Source organism: Hippocampus comes, unplaced genomic scaffold (assembly GCF_001891065.2).
Source record: "Hippocampus comes isolate QL1 unplaced genomic scaffold, H_comes_QL1_v1.1 scaffold159, whole genome shotgun sequence".
In the NCBI taxonomy this organism is placed as follows: Eukaryota; Metazoa; Chordata; class Actinopteri; order Syngnathiformes; family Syngnathidae; genus Hippocampus; species Hippocampus comes.
Window position 1 is genome coordinate 2664 of NW_017805742.1, and position 26357 is coordinate 29020.

Below are 26357 nucleotides of genomic sequence, written 5' to 3' on the forward strand. Positions count from 1 at the left end.
TCGGACCATGTAGCCGATGCCAAGGGCTCACTTCGAGATTTGTTTTTGTGAAAACAACACCTCGGTGAAAAACTTCACCACGAAACCGACGTCCAGTGGAATGACATTGTGTGCATAATAAATATCCTTGCTTAAAAGTACCTCACACACTTGGGCCCGATGATTGATTGAACAGAACGCTGAGTCACCGACTTTAACAACTACGACGGAATTTTAACTATATTTACTTATACACTTCACTCTCTTAATGGATTGTATGTACACAGAACACAGCGCACCTCATCTCAGAGACTAATGCGTTATCTGCATTATTACAGTGCAACCACAACTCTCCGGTGGTGACCTGTCAGAGTGAACTGGAGTGACAACCGAAATTGTCACATTTGTTCCATGAAATACTAATGATCTCTTTCCAACAGTCTGTCCTCTAAATTTCATAGCGTTTCGCCTGCTGCTCTTCTAGAAGTCTGAGTATGTACATTTTTTTTCATCCAATCAAATTTCAGCCTCATTGTGTTGCCATGTCAGTCTAATCTGCCCACGGCCTTCTTTGTGGGGGTTTTCAGGCTTTCTTCACGCTCGCTGTTGTCCATCGAGGTGAATGTGAACGCGAATGGTGGTTTGTCGCCTGGCGACCAATCCAAAGTGTCATCTGGGATAGGCTCCAGTTCACCCAAACATCGCTAATCGTTTTATGCACGTGTTTCATTAACTATTTTGACGATGTGCTCTTTTGTCCTTCAAATACTCGTCTTACCAGAATGATCTTTTTGTGTTGTAGCACCCCCTGCTGGCTGAATCGGAACGTCATGACAAGTTGGGAAACGTTTTCTCGATCGTTAGCTCATCAGCGTCGTTTTAATTCTTTACACACATTCAACATCACGTCATATAGTAACCCTTTTTTCCTTTCTTTTAGAATTTATTAAAACATTAAAAGTGGGATTAAAAAAAACACAACAAGACTTCGATGAATTGTTTACATTCAGTCGTCCCTCCCTGCATCAGTTTTCTATGGCACAGAGAAGGTTAGCAGCACGTCGTTGAAAAAAGTACATCGCGACACCATCATGCATTGTCTTGAGACACAAACGTCACACAAATTGATACAGTACATGTTAAGTTTCATTTGTACCCATTGGGTATAAAAAAATGTTTGTTTGCACACATTTCCTTGCTGGAAAATTGGCACAGAGGTTAAAACGTGTTTTTTTTTCAGGACCCACACCGCTTTCACAGTGTCCAAGTTTGTCAGAGGGACTGAAGGACGTCCAGGCATGGATCCACTTTTCATGCTGTCAGACGGTTGGTAGTTTTCTCCTATCACGGTTATCAGAGAGGCTGTCATAATGATTCATAATTAACATGCCAATGTGAACAAAAATTTGATCTCCATTTAGAATCAGAAACAAGTGCATTGTTTGCCTACTTTTTTTAAACCTGTGTGCAGCAAGTTCAAATATTAACTTTAAGCTTTGAATTGTTTGCCTTTTGCAATGTTCTGCTCATTCGAAATCGATTCTACATAAAAGCAGTGTAAAAACGGTACATATTTGTCACATGGAGTAAATGTATTGTAAGCTCACTGAGAAGTAAACTGTGCTAGCCTCTCTTCCAAACCATGAGGAAAAACATTCACATTCACTAATACAATTCAAGTGCTGTCTCTTAAAAATTTAGCTTTCACAAGATCATAAGCCTCATATTTGAACACCAATATGAAATCAAATATGCTAAGTAATATTGATGCGAAATTGCACTTTTTTTGTACAGGGATGCGTGTCGATAGCTTGCTCTTCTCATCTTAGTAACGTAAGCAAACTATTTCAAACCCCTGTCACTATGAGGCAGTGTTGATCAAAACTGAGCATTATTATGAGGATTACTCGAGACTTTTTCTCTTTTTTTTTGTAAATCTTCTGTCTTGGATATCGTCCCTGTGCACAGTTACCTAATAACGTGTCCTATGAATGGTCTCTTTATGCAGGCTGCAAAAGAAGACTTCTTCAAAAGATCCGTTATTATTAATCATACATTTATGATAGGAGTAATTCCCAACCCCTGTGCCATGGCTCAGAGCGTCATCAGAGATCAGCAGAAGTGCCGTGAAAAATGTTCCACTTCAACTTTGTATTTACTACAAATAATATATCATGATTTATCTGTCAATGGCAGCAACATACAGTGACATATAAATGCCCGCCGATACATAAGGCATACCCACATTTTGCCAATCATGCAAAATGAGATGAGATCATCATAATGGCTGGACGTTTCGTGACATTTTTTTTTCCAAATGTAAAATATATATGCCTTGGCTCAGTAAAGGGCAGGCATGAAAAACACTGCATTAGAGGTATTTGACTGACCGACAGGAACTCGGGGTGCTAAATGTGCATGTGACCATCTCGCCTGTCCTGACATGCGCACAAGTGGGCTGTCCCGGCGAGGCCGCCACCGAATCGCTCTGCTGCTGCTTTGCATCAGCCTCAATTTTGTTTTCGTCTTTAGGCATCGCGCTCGCTTCCACGCTGAACGGGTGGAAGTTGACCCGAGCTGTGTCGTAGTCCCAGGCGTGTCTCATGGCGAAGTGAGTGAAGGAAGGCTTTTCCTCGGTGGCCATTCGCTGCCCCGCATCTTTCCGCCGTATCGACGCGTAGCTGGTGTCGTTTGTGTTGAAAGACGGAGGGGAGTCCTGACCTCCGACCCAGCCGAGATGTTCTCCGCTGCTTTCTTTCACACGGGTGACCGCCCGCTTCAACTTCCCGCAGCCCTTCAAAAGCAGGTTTTTCCGGCACAGGATGTACACCCACGGGTCCAAAATGGGGTTGAAGGAGGCGAAGCGAATGGCCAACAGGTCGCTGCGGTAGTCGGGCTTCCCTCCGGCGGAAATATAATCAGGGTCGTAAAGCTGATTCACGAAAATTCTCACCTGAGACACAAAGAGAAAGACATCTTAAACAGGGTACACGCATACAAAAATATACAAGTACCATCGTAACTTATTTTGAAAATGGAGTGTTGTGTAAATTTAAAGGCGGAGATGTGCATTCCAGCAGCACCGATGAACCTGCGAAGGACGCCCATGTTGTTGAAGAATGACGAGAAAATGACAGACTGAAGATTGACGGAATTGGGTTTTCATCCGGCAATGTCATACTCACGAAAATGGTCAAGTAACCTACTAATAAACCTCCCAATCTGTCATTGACGGACAACTGCTTTGTTGACGGGGTATATACTGGATTGACTATGTATGGAAAAGCTTTGAGCTTCCTGTACAGTAGGTGGCGGTATGCACCAAACAACTAATAGTTCAATAAAATAAGAGAAGAAGAAGAACTGACAGTCATGGAAACTTGGGTTTGGTTTCCTCAAGGATTTACGAGGCACATTAATCCACCAGGATTGTACCTTTGGCTACAATGTAACACCGGCCTCTGATTAAGGTAAGCCATTTGAAACTTGAAATGAAAACTTTTTCGGTGTTTCAGGCGTTAAAACAGCGACAGGCAGCCACTACCAGCGTGCTCCCCCTGTAACAGATTAAATTGGCAAATTGTGAGGCTTTCGAAAGCTCTGAGTTGCCACCGTATGATGGAGATAAAACTGATATATAGTTGACCATTTCCCAGTGTGTAGAAAGTGGTCATCCCTGTGAGAGGGAAGGCTGTGCCGCTGTGGGAGTGGTCACAGCTGACTTCATTCATGCCTAATCAAAGCCCCTTTAAATTCGGTGCAGTCGGTGCACACTAGAGTCTTGACATGGTGGAAGGAGATCTGTGCTGTGACGTGTGCACAGATGACTGCCAACCAGCCCCGATTGTGTTGTGTTGCTGTGCTGCCCAGTAGGATCATTAAAAAATATTTATAATACAATGATCTGAGGGTTTTCTGCCTGCTGTTCACTAATTTATGAATGAAATATGCAGTTTGATGGATGGATTAATGGATGGATGTGTAATGTCACCAACTGAATTGAAACATCCCTGGAAGAATGTCTGTAACATTGATGTGTGCGCGGTTATTTGTTTTCTTCAGTAGTATGTAAACCATCTCCCATATTTCCCATTGTCATTGAACACACCGCAGGTCTCAGTTATCACAGATTATGCGATCCCCAACAAGAGGGAGGTCATCGGTGATACTGCCACGAAATTATCCACTGGTCATTTCTTACTGTCCGAAGGTAACTAAAATGTATTATTATTATTATTACAAATATCTATGAACTTGTTTATCTATCTGCGACGTAAATAGGCTATTCTTCCACTAGATGGCAGAAGGTTCAATTGACTTGTGTAGCCACTTGTTGCCATCCAACCGAAAAACTTCCTGCGAGCATTGTGTTCAAGTGAACATGTCTAAATTTCAGACTGAGTAAACTAATTTGTGAGTAAATAAAGACGAGATCATCATTCTTTCACCTTTTGTCCCTGACATTTTGTTGCCTGCCGTGGGATTATTCTCATGTCAAATGGGTGCCTTAATTGACTCAATAAAGGTTGAAATGAGCACTGCTCAAGACTCCCGTCGTACTATTGTGAAAAATACATCGAAAGTGTTAGGAAACAACTCGTTCTTACCACTAGAGGGATGGAACACACCAGGAAAACGATCGTCATAAAAACGAGCAGCCAGAACATTTGAATCTCCGCCGCCGAGGACACCGGCTGGAACCGTGGGAAGCGTCTTCGGGAGCCGCCCTGCTCGCACGGCTCGGCTCGAACGATCCCGGTCCTCTGGTTCATGCCCACCAGCGACTTGCACACGGCCAAGTTGCACAGCACAGTGGCGGCGATGAGCAGTGACATCACGCCGCCGTACAGGAACGAGTAGCACGCACCCAGAGGATCCGTCGCCCTCCAGTCGAGAAAGCACCAAGTTCCCGGGAAGTGTCGAACATGCTGCCCGAAGCCGAAACTGGGCATGACGCACAGGACCATGTTGGCCAGGTAGACCGCGAGGAGGGCGAAACGCGCCATGGTCCTGTCTATGTGCTGGGAGTAGAAGTAGGCGTGGTTAATGGCCAGGTATCTCTCCACGGCCATGGCGCACAGGATGGACATGCCGGCCGAGCCAAAGAAGAGCATGGAGAAGGAGAAAAAGTGACAAAGAAGCGCTCCGCCGGGCCACCGGCTGGCCACGTAGGTGGCGATCACCACCGGGCTGGTGAAACACGTCCCCAGGAGGTCCGTGATGGCCATGCCGCACACCAGTGTGTAAAAAGTGGTCTCCTTCTGCTCCTTCTTGGACACGCACAGGACCACGATGGCGATCACGTTCCCCAGGACGCCCACGGCGAACATGGTGGCCGAGGTGACCAGAGACCGGGATTCGAGCCTCAGCGTGGGGAACGCGCTGTGGTTGTGACCCAGAGAGAGAGCCGGCTCCGAACCGTTTGCGTCCAACGCCGTGGTGTCGTTGATCATCATTTAGAAAAAATAAACAAGAACAACAACAGCAAACGGGCGAAAGAGTTTTTACTTTTGATCATCCCAAAACAAAGCAAACAACAAAGATCAGAAAGAGCGTCAGGTGCGACTTGCTGCTCACTTCAACTGTTTTTATCCCGCATGGAGGTGCGCTTGCTTGTGTGTACACGCTCCTACTCTGTGCGGGTATTTAAGCTCGGTGCTGATGTCAGGACTGTGACGTGCGTGCGGGCTGCATGCGAACGCCATCCGCTCCCCGTGGATCTCATTTTTACTAGCAGAGTCAAATCATTAAGTGCAAAGCATTTATCTCAAGGTCACAAGGGGGCAGAGGGGCAATGCCTTGGATTGTTCACATGAGGATCAATTATAACAAACGCATGAGGGGGGGGGGGAAGACACTTATTGACGACAGTAGTAGACACACTTGCACAATTTTCAATCTTTAGTTTGTCCCGGTTGACTTAAGGAGAAAAGTGTGTAGTTCACCCTGGACTGGTCGCCATCCAATAACAGGGGACAAACAGTAAGTATAGACAATCAAGATTCTTCTGCCACCTGTCCAGAAGCTGCGATCATGTCAAAGCTAAAAGGTAAGCAGAGCTGCAGTCTTGTTGCAGTATTCGCTTCTGTTGTCACGCTTAAAAATGGCCGCCTCTTCATTTTCATTTGGGAATTTGATGCACTGCGTTGCTCCTCGCGGCGCATTCCTGCAGACAAACGGCATTTTTCTGACACACCTCTGGCGCACCGGACGATTTGATGACAAAAAAGTAGACTAGGATTGAACAGCCAAAAGCCGGTCTAAATTGGGGTACAGTTGGATTTTGGTTTCATCCTTGTGCGTGCACTGCAGCCTCTTGCCACGGACCTAACCAGTCCTTGCCTTGTTGTTGTTTGTTTCCAAAGCCTTGCCATTTGGAGTTGTCAGTCTCTGATCCTCAAATAAATATATATTTTTTTTACTTTGAACCCTCCAACTGTGTCCAAGCCTGGTTCTGACAGCAGTAGCTTTGAAATGTACTTTGCACCCCATCGAGTCCTTTTCCCACGCCGACTGCCCGCCTCTCTCTGCGCTGAATTAAAAAGGAATGAGGGCATCTGCTTCCATTGGATAGCAAACGCTCCCACTCTCCCCTTCCACAACGGCGCAAACTCCCCCTTCTATCTGCACCCGTCTAGTCATCCATTGCCATTTCACTTAAATCCTAATGACTTGGTTTGGATGGATGGGATAAAACCCTATTTTGGCCTGAGAGGAGTGGCTGTCAGCACCAAGGTCAGCTCCAAATGCTGGCTCGCTCTTAAAACACATTAGTCATCATTAAATACTCATAACTCAGACTTTATTATAAATAAATAAAACTCGACAGCTCGACCAGATTGTTGAATAAACGCACTGGCACTATACTCACTTAAACTTAAATCGACTGAATTTGACCTAATGAACGATGATAATAAACTGCCTGTGATGATGATGATGATGATGATGATGATAAAGATGGTGATTATTGTTATTATAATCTTACATTTCAATCAAGCCAGTTGCAAATGGAAAATTAAAAGTTTGTCTTTGAAGACTTCTTCAAAATACTTCAGGAAAAAAAAGACACATGGAAAATGTAAATCGCGTTTTCACTTGGAAATAGATTCAAGCGTGTTAGTTTTGAAACGAGAGATTAAATCTGCGCTAAAATGTGGAGAAAGAACAATTGCACACGAGGCTGTCTGACTGATAAAGGAGTGTGACATTTTGTATTCACCGAAGTGTAAGTGAATGAAAACAAAAGCCTGAAATTCGCTGCATAATAGAGCTTTTCTGGCATGTGAGTGAAGTTTTTTTTTTTTTGTGCATATTGTTTGTGTTTTAATTTTGCAGCATCTTGTCCATCATGTTGATTGTTCTCACAGTAGGGTGTAAAACGTCTTACGCTGAATACCGTTTCATAGACACATGAAACATTCAAAATATAATAGTTGAGCAAAAATGAGATATGGTTTTATACCTACAAATTAGATTTGATCGTATTTTAAAAAGCTGTAACATGGTGCACAATTTCAACATTTGCAATCAGCAATTTTTAGTGAGTATCTTGGTGTATTATTTTTTAATTGATTTGGTAGCACGATGTTAAAAAATGACATGGGCAATCATGCTATTAGCTATGATTAGATTTGCTGTGAATATATATCGGCTTGAAGCCTCCAGTCACCTAATTTTTCAGTGGCAATGAGGGGTTCCCCTGTAATTATAAGTTGCAATTTCACATATCACCGCTAGATGGCGGACATGGCTTTATTATGCTTAAGTCTTATACTGCGCAATATTTTTTTTTCTGGATTTGGAACGATATGGGGGACAAACATAAAGCATTAATAATATTAAAATTTTGAGTGAGTTGATTTTTAAATGAGTTCTTGCACTTAATGTGAGTTTCTTTTTCAGTAGTTTTGTGCCATCCTTGAATGGTAAATTTTATGCAAGAAAGCACTTTGCATTCGAGAAAAAAATACACTTTGTTGTTATTTTTTTGTTTCCTTCAAGCCTTTTGTTTTTAGGTTAGAATAGAGGACCTTTTATAAATCCATTGGAAAATATTAAAAAAAACGAAAAATATGAAGAACACTTATTTTGAACTTTTGCACATATTTTGTCCGTATTTAAAATAGCATTTTTGTCAAACATCTTGTCAGGATGTGCAGCACTGAAGTTGCCCATCCCTGGTTCATAGTGAGGTTATATCGTCAGGAAAGCGCGACTCTTTGTGTGGCTCAAATGTGTCACTAGGCCCCGTTTTAGTCACGCCTTAAAAAATGGAAAACTGAAACCTCCACAATTGAGCACTCCATAGTTCTCAGCCTTTGTACGTCTTCTGCAAACATGTAATGTCTTCAAAAACAAAACTCTGAATTCACTTGATCCTGATTGGAATTCATTTCCCAATATTTCCTCTGGTGAAAACAACAAATTGGTGCTTGGCAAGCTTTCTGGAAGCCTATGAGTTTCTTCTCGATTGGCCGTAGAAAATAGTTTTGGTTTAGGATTGGGCCACCTATCATGAATGAAATTCGACTTACACGGCGCATAGTAGGTTGACTGTCTTGGAGAAATAATGACATTGCGATGCTGTCATTAGCTTCCCTGTTGGTCGACCTAACTAGCCATAGTGTGCTCTTTCTTTGTGTGTCCATCGTTAGATTCTGGCAACACGAGGGCCAATGCGGTTAATGAGTGTGTGTAACACAGCATCCCGTCCATCCAGGTACATCAGGGAAATGAGCCTTGGACTCTGATTTTGTTTCCCCCTTGAGACCACGCAAAGAGAATAATGGCTAATGGGAGGTTGTGTATATGCCGCTAGTTCAGTGCTCCATCCCCCCTCTTAAAACTATCTGTTGCCATAGCGATTAGCATCAGTGATGAATGCCGAGCTGTATTTGTTTAGCATTTATTGAACTTCTGATTGCAAATCCATTAACACGGTGAGGTGGATTCACATCCTGGACTACAGTATTCCTTTCAAGACTTGAGTCAAGGTAAAAATATTGACATTATTGTTAGTTTTGTACCTTGCATGAGTACACCCCTTTTGAATGATCTTTTTTTCCCCCACGTTTGCCTTTTTGTCTGTGGAATTCATCCTCACATGTTACTGGACTCTGGACTTAGGAAAGTAGTAATTGGTGTCAAGCAAGTATGTTGGAGGGATGCATCTTGTCTTTTCTAAGATCTTTACATGTCGGGAATGAGCTAAGTTTATGACATGGAATCCAATCAAAGAAACAAACAGTTTTTGCCACACTTTGTCCCCTAAATGCACATTCTGGTGTTCAGTCTGATGTTTTTGCCTTAGCCACCTGGGGGCAGCACAACACAGACAGACCTTGTACTTGAGACTCAGCTCTTCTCTTGGCTTCTCAGTGCAGCTGTAATCTTCACAGAGACTAAAGAAGAAAAACCTGTGAGTATTGTTCTATAACTTACACTGCACCTGGATATAGAAATAAAGTGAGCACACACACACGCATGTACACACACACACACACACGCATGTACACGCACAACTCACACACACACTTGGGAGCTACAGCACTGTGAAAATCAAAATCGAATCTGTGGAAATGAAAGAATTTGTCATATGAAACGGAGGAAGGATCTGTCTGATGGGAGACGGCGGCGGTGGCGGAGGCTCTCCGTCTCTGTCTGCCTAAGTGGATTCCTCCCCAGTTATGACGGACAAAGAAGAGGCCGAGAGAATCCCTCCGTGGAGTGTTTGTGAATTTGTGTCTGCTCTAATAACCCAGAGGCGTCAGTAGTACTGATGGCCACAGTGTAAAGTTCTCTCTCTCTCTCTCTCTCTCTCTCTCTCTCTCTCTCTCTCTCTCTCTCTCTCACATATAACTGTCACGCTGTCTGGGCACGGTCATTTATGTTTATTACCGTATTTTCCGTACTGTAAGGTGCACCTAAAAGCATTCTTTTTTTCCCAAAAGCCGACAGTGCACCCTATAATCCAATGCACCTTATATATGGTGTTTAACGGTCTCTTTATGTTCCCCATTGAGTTGTTTCCCTGTTAGTGTTCCGATGCCACCTAATGGTGATTATTAGCAGGAACCAATTGTAACCGAAAAGGATTCTGCCCGACACTAATTGACATGTGCATTCACCAACACACACTCAAACAGACAATTACTTTGTGAGCTCTGCGCTGCCGTTATGAAACTGGTAATACCAAAAGGATAAATAGCTACTGACTAAACGGAGGTTATTAAAGAAAAATGCTTTGTTTTTTAACTCACAGGTCGTTTTTCATATTGTAATTATTGTGAAAAATCATTATCATTATCAGAATCAGTGTCTATATATAAATAAATGTGATTAATTATAATTAACAACTAGGGATGTCTCAAACTAATCGTTTTCCAATTGATTACCAATTGAGTATTCCAAGATGACTAAGGTCATCGCCCCCGTTCCAACCAATTTTTGTGGTTGACTTAGCCAAGACCATTTTGCCCTCCCTCCCAAAATAATAACATGTAACAACAACAACATATGATTAAACCTAATTTGAGCAGCTTTGTTCTTTTAGGCATGTGTGTATCCAATTGGTTGCCCTTTGCACGAATTGTTCACCAAAAAGTTGCTCTCAGCTCACAAAGTTTGCCGACCGTTGTTCTATAGTTTAAGATATCACAAAGGCAACAAAAAAAAAACCAAAACACATCGATCCCAAGGTCGCTCTTCTGCTGGCCATGTTTCTTCTCACAAAAAGCTCGTTGTCTCCATTTTTGGGTTAGAAACTGGTGTTTTTTGTGAAACCAAACAATGTTCACCTACTGATTACTAAAAAAACGGAGAAAAAAAGTCCGTTTTTTTTAGGTTTTGTGCTCACATTGTCACAGACACAATATTTCTGTGGGTCTTGAAAGATCAGTCAAAACAGCCGGCAATACTGAATATGGAATTAATGAGTTAACCCTTTCGTGCACCCTGTAACCTGATCACGTGACAAGCTGTCCACTGTAGTAAGCGCTGTCACTGAAAGGGTTAAATAGAATACGTAAGAGGACCGCAAAAGGCGTATACTAATTTTTTTCTCACAAAACTCAAACGGCCCGTCAGTGTCAGTTAGTGAGCCGTACGAAAACATATCATCAAACGCAGTGAGTCAAGTTTCTTTTCTGGCCCGGGCGATTGGATTCGATGTGTCATGGCGCCACACGGGCGACGTTAATTTGCTGATGACGCTGTAAATCTCTGACGTCGACACATAGCGCCGCTACCGCGGTGACGTCATCATCTCCTGCATTTTCATCGGTTGTGTCGCTGCCTTTTTTGCACAGTTGACAGGCCAATTACGCCGCTCCTTGTACCGCAGTCGGCTAAGCTCATTACCTCAGCGAGTCGAGGCTCATTTACTATATCCCCTCGCATCTCATTTATCTGTTTCTCTCTTTTCGTTCTCTGCAAACCTTTTTTTTTTGTTTTCCCCGCTAATTTCACCGACATCTTCCGAGGGGCTTCCAGACGCCATGTTGTATTGCGATCGGTTTTCTACTGTCCATTTTATCGCAGCGATGTCAGTTGATCTGCGGGGCTGTCTCCTGTCCCTCAGGGAAGGAAAAAAAAAAAGTTTTCGGCGTTCATTTTCGACTATTACTCTCTATACTCGTTTTCGCAGTTGTGTGCCAAGCAGCTGCAGGAAATTAGATGTTTCAATCATGTACAGCTCAGAGTAAATGGGCCACGTTGATGACAAAACCGCACAGCTGCTCAGTGGGATCGAGATTTGGAACATCAGATGTGACGTTTCACTTGTGTCTCGAAACGGCGTCACAGACAGCGTTTTATTTCAAATGTGGACACACAACTGAGAGGGGATATACCGTACGCTTTTCGATACATGACACAAAAGTATATTGAAATTTGGAACAGCTTTACTGGGTGAGCGCGCTGAATCCTACCCAGACACCTGCAAGTTGGATTTTGAGCTTTTTGTATTTTTCTTGACCGTAAAAGCATATTATGAGACCAATGTTTTCATTTGACTTTCCTCCCTTGTTAAATTTTGACATGAATAATTTTTTTTTCCCCCGTAAGGAGCCAGCGGACCCAAAGATTTGAGAACCGCTGACTTGGTTTGTGTAGAAGGAAGCGCCTGAGCATGCCTAGGAGGCCAGTTTCTTCTTGTCTATACCATGTTTGCAAATGATTTCTTGGTGTCCATTCCAATTTATTTTTATTTTTTGGATTGATTTCATCTAAAGATTTTGGTAGACTTCCAACCCTTTTTGTGGTGGCTTGGTTTACTATTTTTCTAATGCTAATGATGGCCGTGGCGATGACATATTATAGTGCAACGGTGCCCAAATCCGGTGCTCAAGAGCCGCTATCCAGCCTGTTTGAGATTTCTCCTCTGACACACCTGATACAAAACGATCGGCTGGAAAGGGGGATCTCAAGGACCAGACTTAGGGACCCCTGACTTAATGTAATATTAAAGACTTCATTGTGGATTGCATTTGAAGCTTTATCCTCCTCCGACACACCTGATACAAACGATCGGCTGGAAAGGGGGATCTCAAGGACCACACTTAGGGACCCCTGACTTAATGTAATACTAAAGACTTCATTGTGGATTGCATTTGAAGCTTTATGAAGACGCATCAGTGAGTGAGTGGGTCCTGTGTTCAATTAAAGGTAGTCAGCAGCAGCTTATTCCCCGAATGTGTTCCTAATATGACACCAAGAAGCAATACTGCCATCTCCTCTTCCCCTTGGTGGACTCCTCAAATAATATTAGTCTGAGTGACATGATTAACGTTTTAGAAAGAGTGGGACGCGTTATTGTATTGCACTTTGTGAAGAGTAGGTGGCAAAGGCACATCATATTTCACGGCGTCTGATGAAAAGTTATTTAACGCAAGAAGGAGCAGACGGCAAAAAAAAAACGCAAGACAGGACACATGCTGGTGATTCAATGCGCGGAGGGTTCAATCCTGAATCCTGAGGGGGGGTGCGAGTGTGTGGGAGGTCAGCACTATAAGATGCACCGATGACCGGCGTCAAGCCCAGTGGCGGCCGATAAAAACATCAACTAGAGTGAAAGACTCGGGTGAGAGTGTGCGGGAACACGTGTAGGAGGAAAGAACACGTTCCCTCTAGCGCCGTTTCTTTTGCTTATCACTCCCCTGGGTGGATCACGCTCCGAGATTGTCTTCCAAAATTTCGCATGAAGAAAGGGCAACAACAAGGAAATAAACTGTCGGACTTCATCAAGTAAGACACGTCAACACAGATGCAACGCAAAATGATCATCTTGAAGAATTGCTAATTTTACTCAAACATCCATCTATAAGTAGAAAAATCATCAAAACGGAATATTTTGCGTTGCTCTTTTATTGATTGATTTTTTTTTTTTTTTTAAGACCTGGAATGTTAATAAATTGAAATTAGATGTTAGATGTGGAAAGTGCCAGGTGGTCTCGTGGTTAGCACATCGACCTCAGTGCAGAGGTACCGCGTTCGATTCCGGCTCCAGCCTTCCTGTGTGCAGTTTTCATGTTACCCCTGTGCCTGCGTGGGTTTTCTCCGGGTACTCCGGTTTCCTCCCACATTCCAAAAAACATGCAAGGCAGGCTGATTGAACACTCTAAATTGTCCCTAGGTGTGAGTGTGAGCGCGGATGGTTGTTTGTCTCGATGCGTGCCCTGCGATTTGCTGGCAACCGGTTCATGGTGTCCCCCGCCTACTGCCCGAAGATGGCTGGGATAGGCTCCAGCACCCCCCGCGACACTTGTGAGGATAAAGCGGATCGGAAAATGGATGGATGGATGGATCTTCTGTCTGTTTTGATTGTGTTTCAGCCGCAGCTGGAGTGAAGGGCGTTTCCCTCCAGCAGGCCCACCTGTTCCGCGTTTCCCCGTCAAGCCTTGCCAAGTATTTAAGGACTACCAAGCTGCCGAGTCTCTTGTCGGACTACTGACCTTGCTCGCTGTTGTGTTTCAAGTGTTGTTTTCTAGACTTCTCGATACCCTCCATCATCGCTCCCATTATTCATAGATTCCAGTTTGTAAGTATTAAAAAAATTTTCGGATTGCTCTTGATCTTTGGCTTCACGCGCTTTTTCGTTTGTTTATTGTTGGTGTTCTCCTTGTGTCAAGCGGTTTCTGTTTTGTACTTTGTCAGTGCGCTTTTCTGCAAATAAATATTTTTGTATTTTCGAGCCTGCATTTCTGGAATCCAAAAACATTATTCGGTTCGGTCCAGAACCAGACAGCATCTCTATGCAGTTGCCACCGGAAGTACGCGTGATGTACGCTTTCTCAGTTCATGAATTTATGAGGGTATGAAACTCTCTACCTTTTGGATTACATAATGAATATTTTCCATCGTTACACACAGTGAGTCTGCAGAGCTGAGGGCTGCCACGAGGCAACTAATTAACTGATGTGAATAAAAAATATCTAAAAAGTAACAGTCAGACTGCTGCTTTGTCATTCTGTCTGCTCATTGTGTGATTTGGACTGGCTTGTCACCAATTAAATATATACATTGATTTTTGTTGCTTTTTTTACAGCTAAGGGCTGATTTCGACTGACAGAGCGTTTTTACATGAAAATGTCACAATGCTGCCTTCACGATCTGACTTGTGTGTGCGACAGCTCACGTCGAGCAAAACAGCATGAAAACATTCATTTTGGTGTAATCGAAGTACTGGCTGACACGTTTCATTTGGGTTTGGAAGCAAAGCGAAGTGCTGTTTTCGCCATGGCAACGTTGTTCATAATTAAATCGGTCCATTAGGAAACATTCAATGTGCCTTAAATCGAATCTGCACTTGGTTGGTTTTCTTTGGGCTCGGTAGTTTGTTGCAAATTAAAGACATAGGCACAGGATGGTTCACAAATCTTTTTACTCGTGTACTCCAACAGCCGCGCTAATTTGTTAGCTTTTTCATCTTCAACAAATTTTTTTTCAGTGGCAAAGACTCTCCGTAAACTCCCGCTAACAACCCGGGCTAATCTTCCCCAACAAGCAAAGATCGTAGAACAGTCAGGAAGTATCGCATCAAAATACTTCCCCTCTATTTGTGAAGAACAGCAGAACCCGAACATCCCTTTCCAAGTGCTCTTTCTTGCGGGTTATTCATTTTTTTAAAAAGCCATTTTCCATACCGCTTCTTGATACCTGGCCAAAATTGCGCAAAATATGACATGAGCGTTATGTTCATCGAGCCGCCTCCCCAACCAAGCGCCTATTTAGAAGGTCAAAGCGCATGTACGTGACGCGTCACCACTTTCCTAAACCCGAAATGACATTTATGCAAATACGGCCAGCGTCAAAGCATCTGAGTTTCTCCCTCGCTATCTTCTCGTCTCATTGATGGACCATCGGGGTGTCGAAAGCCGCTTGTTTCTTCAGCGGCGTCTCAAGGCTTTTCCCTCCTCCTACGCACATACAAAGCCTCAATAACAGCCTGACTCACTGCCATTGTCTGTGCGCAGGGTACTCAGGTGTGTTCCAAAGCATCTTTGCCTCTAACTAATGTTATCTTCACTCCGATGATGTAATGCTATCATGGGATCTCTTTTGGGATATGAACTCGACATCTTATTCCTCATGCTCTGAGCCTTCTACCAAATCATTTGCGTACCTTTGACAAAATAGTATAGAAGGTGCAATTAGGCTGATGCTTCCTTTTCCAGTGTCGCTGATGGTGAGTCATGCGACCTTTTATTTTTCACGGGAAGTTATGAGCCGATATTTCTGTCGACATTGCAACATCTTCTGGGTGCTGTTCCGGATGAGCCCAATTTAGAGTGCTTGTCAGACGTTTTGGATTGCAAGCGAGGTTGTTTGTGCGCACAAATTAGAGCGGTGAGGTCGACGGCGCCTATGAGTTGAATATGCAAATCCGAGCGGGAGACTTTCAGTCACGCATCGCCAATTTGGAAAAGTAAAGACCCTTGAGTCGGGGAATTTTCGCAGAGAAATTTGCATTGTAATTGCAGAGACGAACTGCAAAATGGGAAACAAGAAGTACGTTTATTTTGTAATTTTGCATCGAGACAAATGCTTAGTGTGAGCGTACAATATGTTTGTTATGTGAGTCATGGTCAGCTAACTGCAACCAGCCACCTCTTGCACTGAGCAAACGGAAGACATTGACGTTTTTGGCTTGAGGACAGCATCGTTGTTACATAAAGGGTGAAATTGCATTTTGGAAATGGGTCTCTTCCACAAAACAAGAAATGGCTTTAAGGCTGGCTTTTTAGATGTCCTCAGCAAAAGTAACTTTGTTCTCTGCAACGTAAGGCCGCGTGCATCGTTTGGAGCGGTTCACGATCAATATTTAGCTAAAAAAGACAAAAACTTAAATGTCACGTGTGTTTATTCATGTTTGCGGATCGCTACAGATCCTTGGCTCGTCAAAGTTTTGCGCTGACCACAAGACAGAAAAATGCTAACGTCATCAAGGCCACTTTGGGGACGGATTTTAAATCAGATTAAGTAAGGAAACAATCAAAGTTACATGGGTCGGCGCTATCGATTCTGAAGGCCCCGGGCAGATTATATCGTCATGGCAACACATAGAAGCTGAAATCTGATTAGACAAATAAATCTAACGTCCACGTACATGAACTGGAAGCAGAATTTCAATTGTAAACGGAGGTCGGTGCTTCTGCTAGTTTTTAGGCTAGCAAAACATACACTGGTGTGCTGTTATTTTCTCCAGTATTAAATGGAGACAGATAATTAGTCACTAGACTGGGAGGAGCTCGTGCACGTCTAGGATCTGCTGCAGTATGAATATTATTCACTGTCAACGTTAGTGTATTGGTGTGTGCATGTGGGAGTGTCGGGGGTGGTCGTGTTAAAATGTCAGGTGGGCAGATGAAAACTTAACTATGAAGACCGCAAGATATTGTCAGACGCTCAAGGTCAACACTCAGGCTTGTGAGTCATGATTGCGATTTTTTTAATGTAATGTTGAAAGCATTATTCACACTGACGCCACAGAGGCACCAGAATATATATCACACTAATGATTAGAGTGGTAGAAACGAGGTGGAATTTGCAAATATGGTTCCTTCTATGCCGTCGGAATAATAAACCATCCCACTCGCTCAGCAGTAATGAAAATGTGTTTGAATGCATGTTGCTGCCGTCTGCGATTGATGCTGTGAGCACAAAGTAATAAGGAAGAAGGGAAAAAGAAAAGTCCAAGATCGCTATTCGTAAGATGTGCCTCTGTGAAACAATTTAGGTGTATTTTTCCATTTCCATCTAATAATGCTTTCGGGGGGGGGGGGGGGGTTTGGTATCTGTTTACTTGGAACAGAGTATTAAAAATTGTGATTGAGAGGTAGAAACGTCACGGGCTGTTTTGGGTAATAGTGCACACTGTCCTTCACTGGGCTGTTTACTATACATGGACCATCTGTACAAATCATACACATGCAGTCCCATGTTGGAGTCACCAGCTGGTGGTAAAATGAACTGCAACGCTGGAATTGTAATTTGTGGTTTTCCTTATCGGAATATATCAGTCTCGTTATGCTTGAGTTGGATCTTATTGTTTTTACAATGCGTGTCTTGTTACAAGGATGCTGACATGTACAGTGTCCATTTATATGCCAATGAGACAGTCAAGGACAACATTTTGTCATGGAAAATAGAGAATATTTATTTGTTAAGGGGGAATGTAGACAAATAGTTCCCCAAAATTACTAAATGGGCCAAACACATACAGGTGTCTTCTCTGATTCGGGAATATAAAATATAGTTCCCAAGATGTCATGAATGTGCTGTTTGATGTTAGAATGGTTTGTGTGTATCCCTTTTTTTTCGATGGGAATGATTTTCATTGAAAAAACTTGGAAAAAAATAGGATGCTCTGCAATATTTACACAATAATAAAACCTGATAGTGTATATTTTACAGTGATAGATATAAATAGGGCATAAGTTAAACTTACGCTACTGGACATACACTAATCGGGTATGCCCCTCGTTGTACAGTTTTCGTGATTATTAAAAGTAAAATAGCGTTTTTCTCTAGATTAAAACACACAAAACGTTTTATGGCTATTTCCCTAAATACGGACATGTTGTGACGTCACAACCGACCTATCAACAATTGGTCGGCAAAGTCACGAGCGATCATATTCTCGCATTTTCATTGGCTATATTTTTAAATCGCCTCGCTCTGATTGGCCCACAACTCCCATCTGTGATTGGCTCAATACGCACAGGCCGACAATTTGAAATGGCGTTTCGCGAGTTTACTGGAGAGACTTGGAAGAGTTGACAATCGTCAGGTAAACATTTACTTTTGATCGACAGTCCATTTGCATCTGTATTTTTCGAACATGCACGTTTGGTTGTTACGCTGAGGTTACTGGATAAAGCAGGGCAGCTCGCGACGCGTCGTCATGTAAGATTACGTCCATATTTTTAAACAGTAAAACCGATTGAACGAACGTTCCCATCTCCTTTGTAAATACAAACGGAGAAATAGAATAAATGCATGAGTAAATTATGATGCATGTTCATTTTTGTTAGCAAATACAAAGGCCATGATAAGTTCAATGTTTTACATGTATATTTTTTTCTTTTTTTTTTCTTTTTTAAAGAACGTTTCTGCAATGTCTGGAGGGGAGGACGGCGGGGCTGAGCTGCAGTGTTGTGTGACGACAGAGCACCTGAACGCCTCAGGACAAGCCGCCCGTAGGCAGGTCATCCGCAAAGCCTCTGTTCTCCTGGGACGCAATGAGTTCCAGGAGCTCATCCTTCGCATCCACGACGGGAAAATGCCGCAAAATTATCTTCTGAAGAACTTCAAACTCTTCACCAAGTTTGCCCGCGATGGGAAGTGCACTGTCAAACTGCTCCCTGAAAACATTCAGGTGCTCATCTCCAACTGCCCCCCTGACCAGCTCAGCCTCTTCCTCAGGACCCTGAGCATCAAACACCAGGCCGGGCTCTCCCGCAAAACTCTGAGCGGACGAGAGAAGCTCAAAGCGGGCCTGCCCCGCAGCTTTGAGACCATCAGCCCGCTTCAGCAAAAAGACATCCAAAAGATCAATGAGCTTCGAAGTAATGTGCCCCCCAAAGGCCTTTCGGACCGCACTAATAGGACCACTAGTGTGAGACAACAGGTCAAAAGGCCAAGAAGTGACTGTAACTTTAGCCCTGTGAGTACACGTTTTTCAGTATCCTTGTTACGGCCTTGAGGCCAGATCCGACACTCAGTGGCGGTGTCAATGTGGGTGTGAATGGTTGTTTGCCTCTCTATGTGCCCTGCGACTGCCAGTTCAGGGTGTTGTCTGCCTTTCGCCTGAAGTCAGCTCGGAGAGGCTGCAGGACGTTTTGAAAATGGATGGATGGATATTATAATTTTTTTTAAATTTTTTTAGTCAAGACACATTTTTCCTCTTTGAAAAAAATCCTTTTTATCGATACATGCATGTAAATACTATTCTAAAAAACATTCTATTTAATTCCTAAAAAACTAATTCATGGTAACTGTATGAATGGAAAGCTGCCAACACATTCTACGTTCACTACTGTGATGGCTTTAATGTCGGTCAATTTTTTTGGGATGGAAATATAAATTAAATAAAAACAACCCTCATCTTTTAGTATAATTATTATTCTATAATAATGCTAACCTTTTTTTTTCTGTCTAAGTTTGTCTGATGTGAGCTTATGTTTTTTTTTTTTGTGAATATTTTAGGTGAAAGCCAACCCCAGCAAGAAACCCGTCTTCTCTCTGCCAACTCGTAAGCTCAACAAAGGACAAACTGCCGTCCTCAGTGCTGTACTGAGTGGAAAGAACGTCTTCTTCACAGGAAGTGCAGGTATGATTATTTGTAGCGTTCGATGTCTGGTGTTATCTCCCAAACATTATGTTGTAATATATTTACATCAGTCAATAGCATAAAGTATGTGCTGCAGGGTGATAGCACATCATCTGTGTGGAGTTTGCATATTGTTCCCGTGCTTTCTCCTACATTCAGAAAATCGATCGAATTTTCTACCAATTAATCCAATCATCCATTAGTTGTCTCTTTTCATTTTTGACACCTCTAAAAAATATATTTCTTAACATTTTTGTAGCCCCTGGCCTCTGTCGGGAGAGCTCGAGTCTTATCACAGTTGACTTTGGGAAAATGGGGACTACAGCCCCAAAAACCCATCCAAGCATGACAAAAATATGCACATGACACATATTTGCTCACTCTGATAAACTCAATCCACAATGCATTCAGGTACCGGGAAGTCCTTCCTACTGAAGAGAATAATTGGGTCACTTCCTCCAAAGAGCACCTTTGCAACCGCCAGCACTGGCGTGGCGGCATGTCACATTGGAGGAACAACACTGCACAACTTTGCAGGTCAGTCAGTCGGAGTTGCTTCTTTCTAATGGCAAGCAAGTTGTACAAGTTATACAACTAGCCTGAAAAACCAAAAAAAAAAAAAAAAAGTAATGGAGGATAGGTTTCCTGCCTCCCCACCCCAAATAAACAACTATATTGGGGTTCTCTGTCCAGCCCATTCCTGTTGAACAGTACTGTTGAGTAAAGTTAAAGTTACTTTTGTTCTTGGAAAATCTGCAAAGTGACAATCAATGTCATTTTGGAGTGTCTTCCTTCACTCCGGGTCTTTTTCAATCAATTGTCTTCACACTGTGACACTTCTAATTTGTTTTACCTTTTGTGTCCCTCTTGGCCACATCATCTACTTGTACCTGACGTGCATCCAGGCATTGGCTCTGGCTCAGCCCCGCTGGAGCAGTGTATCGAGCTGGCCCGGAGGCCCGGGGTGCTCCAGCACTGGACCAGCTGTCAACACCTCGTCATCGACGAGATCTCCATGGTGGACGCCACTTTCTTTGACAAGCTAGAGTCTGTGGCCAGGTAAGATCCATAGAGCTAAATTAACAACAACGTCTCACAGTAATGCACCCTATTACCAATTCCCCCCGCCCCCCCTTTTTTTTTTTCTTCTTTTTTTCCTTCAGTGTCCACAAAAGATTTTCTCTCTCTGCGCAGGTCATTGAGGAGGTCCACTGAACCTTTCGGGGGTATCCAGCTGATTATTTGTGGTGATTTCCTGCAACTGCCCCCTGTCTCCAAGGGAAAGGAAAAAGCCAAGTTTTGTTTCCAGGTACAATGACGCAAGTACAGATGGCTCGTATATGTTGAGGAAGTTTGCCCCTATTTGTATCAGACGACAAACTAAAGAATTCCCTGTTCGGTGGGAGTCGTATTATTGAAATAAATTAATCTGTGTCTGTACTTCAGTTCGATAAGGACTGATGACCTAATGCAGGGGTGTCAAACTCATTTTTGTTGTGGGCCACATTTGAGTTACCGTTTCCCTTGGAGGGCCGTTATGACTGAAACCATATGAAGAAAGTCAAGAATAACGGTTTATTCACCTTTTGTTTAAGTGACTGTAATGAGAGGTTTGGTCACAAGAAAATGCTTACAATGTCACTCTTCTTTATTGGAAATGAGAATTTGAAGTTTTGGTTCAGACTTTAGCAAGCATCATGGAACTTCACATGCTTGATTTGCTTTCGCGGGCCACATAAAATGATGCGGCGGGCCAGGTCTGGCCCCCGGGCCTCGAGTTTGACACCATGACCGAATGTGTAGTTAACTTGAGCTCATTCATGCCTTGGTCAAAAATTTTACTCGCCGCACTGAAAGTTTTCACAAATATGACAACAGAATAGGAGCCTACTTATTCTTGAATAGCATCATAGGCGCTCATCTAAAATGTTACTTTTTATATTCCTTAGGCCAGATGTTGGCATAAAGTCATCCAGGTCAACTTGGAGCTAACAGAGGTGCTGCGACAAACGGATCAGACCTTCATCTCCCTCCTCCAGTCAGTCAGGGTGGGAAGGTAAATTTGTAATCGAATCTCCTTTCCGAACGGGCTTCCGACCCTCAAAGATTTCCTCGGCCAAAACGACTTGATCAACTCCGCGCAGGGCGACCGAGGAGGTCACAAATAAATTGATTGAAAGCGCCTACCGTCAGATCGACAGGGACGGTATCGTAGCAACTAGGCTGTGCACACACAAGGATGATGTGGAGCTCACCAATGACAACAAGCTACAGCAGCTGCCAGGTATGACTCCTTTCTTTAACTCTCGCTTGCTCACATCTTTGGCAGCTTTTTCGTTGGGGTTCGAGTGACGATTGGCAAAAGTTGCCGTGTGTCATGAGTCATGCCGCGTTGATGACATCACTTCCATCAATTTCTTGGTTTTACTTTTAAGGTCATTTTACACTAGCGTATTTTCCGCACTAAAAGGCGCACTTAAAAGCCTTCCGTTTTCTTAAAAGCTCACAGCGGGCGCCTTAAAATCCGATGCACCTTGTGTATGGTCATTACGGTGATATTTCGACCCCAAAATGGCTCCTTGCTTGAGACGTGCTGACAACGCAGAGTTCAAACTTAAGGCGATCGGTTACGCAGTTGAACACGGAAATAGAGCAGCGGCAAGAGAGTTCAAAGTTAACAAGTCAATGTTAGAATTTGGGTCACAAATATGGCGAAGAAAAATGCAAAAAAAACCCCAAAACAAATCCGCGCACGTGAAGTGAACCCCATTGAACTCACTTCACAACAAACTAAACATTAAAAAAAAAAAAAGAGAATTAAATGTTTATTTCAAAGAACAGCATCAGTTTACTTTGAAGTCTACTATCTTAATGTCCATCCATCCGTTTTCTGAACCTGCTTTATCCTCACAAGGGTCGCATGCATGTTTTTGGGATGTGGGAGGAAACCGGAGTACCCGTAGAAAACCCACGCAGGCACGGGGAAAACATGCAAACTCCACATAGGAAGGCCAGAGCCGGAATCGAACCGTGAGGTCGACGTGCTAACCGCTCAACACCGGGCCGCCTAGCTTAATGTTATCCACATCATTCGGAGTAGAACTTGTAAAAAAGACAATACAGGAATAATCACAGGCATATCGGCTCCACACTATTCAACTTTTGGTGTGTTTGATTTGAAGGGTTCAGTATTTTCAAATGGAGTTCATATGCCTTCTTGTTCATCAGGGACAACGCGAGCGTTTGAGGCCGTAGACAGCGACCCGACCTTGGTGAAAACTATTGACGCCCACAGCCCTGTCAACAGACTGCTTCATCTGAAAGTTGGAGCCCAGGTGTGTATTAGTTTGATATTCATGGAAATGAACCCCACCCCCACCCTCACCCGATACACACACACACACACACACAGACACAGACGCCACTAAATTGTCAACGTGCCAGCCGATAATGATCATTTTTAATTCATGTGAAGTTGTTGCGGTAATGTCACAATGATCCTTTTTCTTCTAGGTCATGCTGACAAAGAACCTGGATGTCACTCGAGGCCTGGTGAACGGAGCCCGAGGGGTTGTGGTGGCGTTCGAACCTGGCAAACACGGTTAGCACAGACTTATTTTATTATTGCAAGCTTAGATGAGAACATTTAAAGGTAATCGTCTCAATGTATTTGGGGCGGGGCGGCGGCGGGGGGGGTTGCTATCCTCGGTGACCCCGTCGGTTTCAAAGGGCTGTAGTCAGAATAGATATACAGAAGATTTGGAAATGATAGTAAAATAAAATTGCTATTTTTTCGGTTGGAACTGAGACTTGTAAGAAAATGATCAATGTTGATGCCACGTGTTTCGCTTTCTCCGTATTTTGTCACGGGCAGTTGGCATCGGCTGTCAGGAATCATTTGAAAATGTTTCCGAGAGAAAATTGTTGAGCTCTCTTACATAACGACATAACAAAGAATGTCAGAATGTTCTTTTCTTGAGCGGTAATGATAGAGGTTGGCATCTCTGCGAAAATTGGTACCTGACACAATAAAGTACAACAATAACGACAAGTATGCAGAAGCTCTTTTAACTGAATGTATTTGTGGTGCCAAGGATGAATATCAATATTTTCATCCTTTCAAATTCAGATTGACCGTAAAATGGAAACTTTTGCAGTGCACAAGACTTTTTAACATTTCAAACTCGTTTTTTGTTTTCAAAAAGGTTGTTTTTTTGTTGTTGTTGTTGTTTGTTGTTGTTGTGTTACCGACTGCTGTCAGGCTGCTGAATAAAAAATAATTGTAAATAGCAAAGCCACCTTATCTATATCTATATTTATATTGCACTTAATTGAATGGTGTACATTTATTTTGTGAATGCAAACACTTGGTTTTTCTTCTTTCTTCTTTCTACCCACAATCTTGCTGCTGGAGACTGTAAATTTCCCCAGTGTGGGACAAATAAAAGATATCTTATTCTTTTTTTTTTTTTTTTTTAACTACATGACATATGCCCGATTGGGTTTCTCACTTCTCTGAGAATTTGTGGGTAAAAAGAGAATTTCAGTTTCAGTGTGTGTGTGTGTGTGTGTGTGTGTGTGTGTGTGTATGTATATTGTCAGCGAAAAGAACATTTTAAATACATTCGCCAAATTACAGTGTGAAACTGCTCATTTGAGAAAAAGCTGATTCATGCTTTTTTTTTGTTTTTCCCTCCCCCTCCTCCTCAATGCTGACAGGACTCCCACGCGTGCGCTTCCTGTGTGGTGTCACTGAAGTGTTGAAGCTTGAACGCTGGGTGTTTAAGTCCGGGGGCGGGACCCACCTGAGTCGACAGCAGCTGCCACTCAAATTGGCCTGGGCCATTTCCATCCACAAGAGCCAGGTGGGCTGCCCGTACAAAGTTTCTATACAAATAATGGAGGGATGACCTCACATTGCCTTAATGGATTAGAAGATTGTGCAACTTTGCCATTTGCTTTTATATTTAAATTAGATCTCCCCCCCCCCCACCCCCTCCAAACAAGTTTTTATATTCCATTTTTTTGGGTCCAAGCCCGTCCGCTCTGCCAAAATTAACTTTTTTTTTTTTTTTATTGTAGTGTCCTTGCTGACCTAAAGCGTAATCACTTTGATTCAAGGTCAAGATGTTGCTCACACGTCATGTCTGCCCATCAAACGAGTCCAAACGGCAACAAATGCAAAATCACCGGTGGCGGGGTAGTGAATGACAGTGAATGTCATTATGATCCACTGACTGAATGGCCCCAAAAAGATTAGAGATTAGAACTGGACATTAAAAAGTCCACACGTCACTATCGCCCCCCCGGGAGGGCTTGTAAACCTGGCCTTGAACTTCGGATGCGTCTTTTTCCAGTAATGGAGTGAAAATGAGACGTCACCATCCAACAGCGTCAGGAAAGAAAAAGTGGTGACTTCTCCTTGACATCAAACATTTTCAACCCTCCTGAGCGGTGTGCATTGGTGAAAATTTCCTTCCATAACCAGGTGGAAAAGTAATCAATTAATCACCGCCCCGCCCAAAAAAAATCCAAACAAACAAAAAAATAAAAAAAATTTGTGATATTGTTGAGGAAAATGGCACTCTATACTACATATTAACAAAGAGGGTAAAGAATTGGACAGTTTGGACATCATGATTTAATGCTTCAGTTCAATTCATTGTGGTGCTCCTTCTGATGTGCCGGTGTTGGCCACCGAGGGGCAGTATGATACGACTACGCGCAGTGATTAAAAGCTGCAATATGAGTTGGTTTGTCACAGTGGATGAAGAATAATATGTCTGAGAATTGTGATATTGTTTGTCTACATGTGTTGCTCCACAGTTGTGTACATTTTGTAAATCAGCATTTGCCAATCCCAGGTCTCTCATTCTGAAGGCCCAGGAATAGATACGCTGGTGGTGGTAATAGTAATAGTAGTAGAGTGAGCTTTCACAAATCTCTCTGCTGTCTTAATGGAAAATTTCAATATTTTGATGCCAGAATGTAGTACAATTGGTTTGAGACAAAAAAAAAATGGAGGGGCGGGGGTGCCCTCAAGGTAATTGAGTTCATTTGTCACTGCCTTCGTGTCAGCGTTGTTTAATTTACACCAGAGAAAGCAAGGCAAAAGCATACATGTCTCCCTTCAGAGGAAATGAGATTATTGGGGAGTGGTGTTCACAAGAAGACAAGTCGACAGGGCAGAGTGCTCCATCCAGTCCACAATTGCATGAACAATCCAATTAATGAGTGTTCCTTCATTTATTTCAGGGAATGACGTTAGACTGCGTGGAAATCTCTCTAGCGCGGGTGTTTGAGAGCGGCCAGGCTTACGTGGCCCTGTCTCGGGCTCGGAGTTTGGAGGGTCTGAGGGTTATGGACTTTGACCCGCGTGTGGTTCGAGCAGACCCAGACGTTCTTGTCTTCTACAAGAAGCTGAGGAAGGAGAGGCTGCTCATGCAGGTGAGTTAAGAAAGCCTGATCATTTTTTTTTTCAGTCCAATAACTTGCCCATGCCTGATTATAGAAGAACTTGAATGCCTTTGTATCAGTGTTTATTCAGTGC

General features: G+C 43.0%; 2 protein-coding genes across 6 annotated transcripts in view; one reads left to right on the forward strand and one right to left on the reverse strand.

Annotated features, from left to right (window-relative positions):
• Positions 1 to 1512: 1512 nt before the first annotated feature.
• ptger4c (prostaglandin E receptor 4 (subtype EP4) c) lies at positions 1513 to 6191 on the reverse strand. The gene is made up of 2 exons (XM_019883802.1): positions 4587 to 6191; positions 1513 to 2932 (listed from the first exon to the last, which is right to left on the reverse strand). Exons 1-2 carry the CDS (start codon positions 5433 to 5435, stop codon positions 2351 to 2353), a joined length of 1431 nt encoding a protein of 476 aa, XP_019739361.1. The 5' UTR covers positions 5436 to 6191; the 3' UTR covers positions 1513 to 2350.
• pif1 (PIF1 5'-to-3' DNA helicase homolog (S. cerevisiae)) overlaps positions 3355 to 26357 on the forward strand; it is a 23748-nt gene continuing 745 nt past the window's right edge. For 2 of the 5 annotated variants that reach the window (XM_019883801.1, XM_019883797.1), the window contains exons 1-12: positions 18162 to 18265; positions 18581 to 19141; positions 19684 to 19807; positions 20219 to 20344; positions 20713 to 20866; positions 21002 to 21116; positions 21757 to 21863; positions 21952 to 22091; positions 23036 to 23142; positions 23321 to 23408; positions 24527 to 24672; positions 26063 to 26254. In XM_019883801.1, coding sequence (XP_019739360.1) covers positions 18593 to 19141; positions 19684 to 19807; positions 20219 to 20344; positions 20713 to 20866; positions 21002 to 21116; positions 21757 to 21863; positions 21952 to 22091; positions 23036 to 23142; positions 23321 to 23408; positions 24527 to 24672; positions 26063 to 26254 — 1848 coding nt within the window. In that variant the 5' untranslated portion in view covers positions 18162 to 18265; positions 18581 to 18592. Of the gene's footprint in view, positions 3450 to 13994; positions 14015 to 18161; positions 18266 to 18298; positions 18382 to 18580; positions 19142 to 19683; positions 19808 to 20218; positions 20345 to 20712; positions 20867 to 21001; positions 21117 to 21756; positions 21864 to 21951; positions 22092 to 23035; positions 23143 to 23320; positions 23409 to 24526; positions 24673 to 26062; positions 26255 to 26357 lie in introns of those variants that run through there. The other 3 variants (XM_019883799.1, XM_019883800.1, XM_019883798.1) reach the window with 3 other exon arrangements.